The sequence below is a fragment of the Lactuca serriola genome, chromosome 1 (assembly GCF_051521515.1).
Source record: "Lactuca serriola cultivar US96UC23 chromosome 1, Lser_US96UC23_V15, whole genome shotgun sequence".
In the NCBI taxonomy this organism is placed as follows: domain Eukaryota; kingdom Viridiplantae; phylum Streptophyta; class Magnoliopsida; order Asterales; family Asteraceae; genus Lactuca; species Lactuca serriola.
Genome location: NC_136408.1, coordinates 142,315,506 through 142,320,142, shown reverse-complemented (window position 1 = coordinate 142,320,142; position 4,637 = coordinate 142,315,506). Strand labels below are relative to the sequence as shown.

The following is a 4,637-nucleotide window of genomic DNA, read 5'->3' as shown; positions in this document are numbered from 1 at the left end:
TGCTAACGGGCATAGTCAACGTGATATTGATTATGATGAGACTTTTAGTCTGATTGTTAAACCGGCTACTATTCAAACCGTAGGCCGTTCTCAGTTTGGCGATCTCTGACTTACTTTCTCCACGGTCACCTTCAGGAGATTATCTACATTCATCAGCACCCAGATTTTCGAGACCCCCATAGTCCTGATTATGGGCTAACATTACAATACATGTACACAATATTATATTTGCTAATCAAACCCAAATGAACATGTTTAGAATAAACTTTTCTTTAACTATAAGACCATTTAAGACATTTAAGCAACTAAATAGCATAAATCCTCAAAATCATTAAACCCTAACGAACACATAGTCACATAATATTTCTTAGAAATCTGTTGCTGAATCAATGAAAATTGATAGGCTATATGTGGAAATCCAGCTCCTTCAGTGATCAGTCGCTAATTATCAAAGAAATAAATCCGTCTCTGATTCTGTCTATGATATACCTCTGATTCTAGTAGTTTTAGGAATAAATTAAAATATGTTCTTAAAGATAAAGCGGAAAATGGATCTGAATTGTATTTTATTGTTATTTGTTATGAAAAGAAAATACAATGAATAAGTATTTATACTCGTTATGCAACGTCTCACCACACATCCATCCACGTTACAACATATTGACTTTTGACTTTTGAATTATTCTATACATGCTATTCCATGACACATATTGATCAAATGCCTCGAATGACATGCACCTTCTTCATGGATCGAGGACATATTCTTCGTAATCAAATTAAGGCTTGAATGCAGAGAATGCTACAACCGAGTTATGTCCACCAATACCAAATGAATTTGAAATGGCTGCATATATACCAGAAATTGAAGATTGAAAAGTGATCAACTTAATATATATTAATCGTTGCAACTAAACCATGGAGGAAGCAAACTCACCAACGTTGATTTCATGCTTTTGTTTTTTATTTGCAACGGTGTCAAATTCGACTGAAGGTTCTAGGTTCTACAATAGGAATGACAAGGCAAAAAATTAAAGAAAAATTGATGAAAGAGAATATAATAGCCAATAGGAATGTAGGGTAATCAATTATACAAATTGATTAACGGTTGGGTGTAACCACCCGGTTTGAATCGCTTTAATAGTAGCTATCGCTTCAACACCTCCCGACGCTGCCATGCAGTGCCCAATAATTGACTGACATTAAAACAAAACCAAATTAGTAGTTCAGTCTAAATTAATCTTTAAAACAAAACGAAATTATTATTATTATTATTATTATTACTTTTTCTTTTTGGCAACTCTGCAGTCTTTGTCCAAATCACGGAATTGTTGTAACTAAGAATATATGTAATAGAAGTACTGTTTGTTGGAGTTTTTTCATAAAAGTTCAAAATGAAAGAAGCTTTAATTTGTCTACACAATATAAGAGCGTTTTCAAGTTACTTGTTATGGGCTCTAAAGTCCAATAGGTTTTCACTTTTGTAATCTTTGTTCAAATTAGTAATGGCTAATATTGTTTAAACCAACCATCTGAGATGTTCACTTTTGTCCATCAACCAACTAGCCGTTAAACAAAAAGATAATGTCATTATTAATTTGATGTTGTAACAACATAGGGCATAAGATGTTCACCTTAGTAGCGTTAACTTTGATCCCTGTAATGTTGTTGAATACCTTCTTCAAAGCATTTGCCTCAGCTATATCGCCAAGTATTGTTGAAGTTGCATGTGCGTTAATGTAATTTACCTACAATCAAGAACATGTTTCAGAAGCGAATCCAATGAATTTCTTATTGTTTAAACCGGTTTAAAGGAAATTAATCTTGAAAAAAATAAAAGCAAAGTACCTCTTCTACCGAAACACGAGCATCCACAAGGCATCTTTGAATACAAGATGAAACACCAAATCCATCGGATCGTGGACTAGTTATATGATGTGCATCAAAACTTACTGCACCTCCCAAGTATTCAGCTAGTATCGGAGCATCCCTTTTCATTGCATGTTCTAAACTCTCCATCACCTACAAAAAAAAAACACGTAAATACGAACTACAAAAAGATATGTATATGAAATCCAGAGATGAAAAGCGTAAGAAATTTACCAAAACACCAGCGCCTTCACCCATCACGAAGCCATCTCTATCTTTGTCCCATGGTCTTGAAGCAGTCTGAGGATCATTGTTTCTTTTAGACAATGCTCCCCACGAAGCAAAACCAGCGACTCCAATAGGAACAACCGCAGCTTCAACGCCACCAGCAATCATCAAATCCGCCTTCCCTTCACGGATATGATTTGCAGCGGCATACAAACAATAATTGGATGTTGCACATGCAGCTGAAATGGAGTACGTTGGTCCCATAAAGCCAAGATCAATAGCAAGTAAAGCAGCAGCCATGTTTGATATCTCATAAGGTACTAGAAAAGGTGTGATTTTCTTGAAACCCCTCTGTATGAGAGACTTCACACCATTGTGAAACACGGTTGCGCCTCCAAGTCCAGATCCAACAAGCACACCTGCTCGCTTCTTATCAATCTGCATGTCATCGGAAATCACTGTCAAGTGTCATGTCATATAGCTAGCGAACATATCAATGAAATGGATTACGAACCTTGGAGAGTTCATCACCGCTAATAGCAGCATCTTCAAGTGCTTTCTTCCCTGCAACAATGCAATACCGTTGACAATCATCGAGTCTCTGGTCCGTTTTTCGATCAATATATCCATTTGAATCGAACCCACGAATCTGACCACCGATTCGTGTGGTGAGTTCTGAAGCATCAAATCGATCTATTAAAGTGATTCCGCTCTCCCCGGTTAAGAGTCTTTCGTAAAACTTATCGACGTCGCTTCCAAAGACAGAGACTATACCCATACCGGTTATAACGACACGTTTTTTTGCGTCTTTCTCTCGGGTTGGTGTGATGGAAGGACGGTGCGATAATAAGACGGTGCGTCGTGTGGAGGTGGTGGATAATGGGGCCTTAACAGTTGTGAGTAAAGTGTTTTTGCGGAGTGGGTTGAATGGGAACGCATGGAGATGCGGTGACTGGAGAAACTTTTGAGTTTCCATGATTCTTTAGAGTGTGTGATCTTGAAGATAGTGATGCTAGGGGGTAATATATACACACGCATTTATGTTTAACTCTTAACAAAATTAGGGGTTATATTGATTGATTGTGCTTAAAAGAGTAATTTTAGGGTAGAGAATTATCATTCACTTAAAACATGTTAATAACAACAAAAACCAACCACTAAGGCTAAAGAGTATCATAAAAAAATCATCGGAGCTATGCTGATGTGGATGGTTTATGGCTGTTAAATATCGGGCCGCGACGTCTCTTTTACAGCCGGTATAATACTGACGGTGGGTTTCTACCGGGGTGAAATGTGACGGTTGGAAGGAAATGAATGTTGCCAATTATTGGCAACAGATAATTTTGCATGTTCTTTTCTGTTTTTTTAAACAAATTTACTATTATATATATGTACCATTCTTTCAACATATTACCAATTTACACACTTTTCAATCAAAATGTGGTCCGAGAATCCAAAGTCTTCCAAGCAAAATACTCCAAAACAAAATGTTTCCTACCCGTTTGTATTTTTCGGTTATGATCCGACATCACCACCACCTTACCAGGCACAAGTGGATGTTGTTCCTAGCTATTATTAATAATTCTAAATGCCACAAAAATTCAAATTCCAATCCCAACCGAAAACGAATCAGCCAAAACCCAATTCCAATTTCAATCCCAACCACCTTTCACACCTTCAACTGAAATCTTTCCAATTCGGAACATGAAGAAGAACAAACTCAACAAAGAAAAGGTTAGGCCGATCCGATAAGTTGGACAGAAAAAGAAGAAACTGAGTTAGCAAAGGCATAGGTCGATATATGTGAAGACGGCGACATGGGAAATGGTTAATCGTGTGATCAATTTTCGTTACGTATTACGGAGCGGTTTTGTAAGGGAATAGGTTGAGATCCAAATTAGCAGACATCCGACCAGTGAAACTTGAAATGGGATCTTGTTAACAAACTCGTGACACATTTGGAACGAAATTTACACAAACTATGAAAAACAATGGGCTAGAGAAAGAAAATGAGGTGAATTTGTTGAAAAAAAACGCACGCAATATTCCAAGAAGACATGCTAAAGCCTTTTAAGTTTATTCATGTGTGTGAAGTTGTCAAAAAAAAAAAAAAACGAGTTGGGTGGAGGGAACTTGCAACCCATTAAGAAATTGCTAATCCACCAAAAAGAAGTCGAACATCTTCATATTCGAGCTTATAACAAGTTTCATCGGATGGTCACGTAGACCTTAATCTTAATGATGATAACGATGACATCGAATAAATATTCTGCCTCCTCGTCCCATGGGAAGGGACAAAACAAAAAATCAAGAATGAGGAAAAGGAAAAGCGACATTTTCAAATTCGTCGGTCGGAACCGATCGGTCAGCTAGATCGGAGGAAATGATGGAATAAATGGCACAATTGAATACAACTTTAGAGAAACATATGTTTGAAACAGTCCGACTCACATAATATTTGTTGCTGATGAAAGATGTAAGGCACATCAACACCAAAGATCAGGAGGCGGCCCAAGTGATGAAAACTTTAATTCGTGAAAAAT

At 37.1% G+C, this 4,637-nt stretch overlaps 1 protein-coding gene across 1 annotated transcript; it reads right to left on the bottom strand.

The window, feature by feature from the left end:
- Positions 1–549: 549 nt before the first annotated feature.
- Positions 550–3,110, bottom strand: LOC145099480 (3-oxoacyl-[acyl-carrier-protein] synthase I, chloroplastic-like). The gene is made up of 7 exons (XM_079037053.1): positions 2,609–3,110; positions 2,101–2,532; positions 1,846–2,019; positions 1,632–1,745; positions 1,092–1,193; positions 935–1,001; positions 550–844 (listed from the first exon to the last, which is right to left on the bottom strand). Exons 1-7 carry the CDS (start codon positions 3,068–3,070, stop codon positions 777–779), a joined length of 1,419 nt encoding a protein of 472 aa, XP_078893179.1. The 5' UTR covers positions 3,071–3,110; the 3' UTR covers positions 550–776.
- Between the last annotated feature and the right edge of the window lie 1,527 nt (positions 3,111–4,637).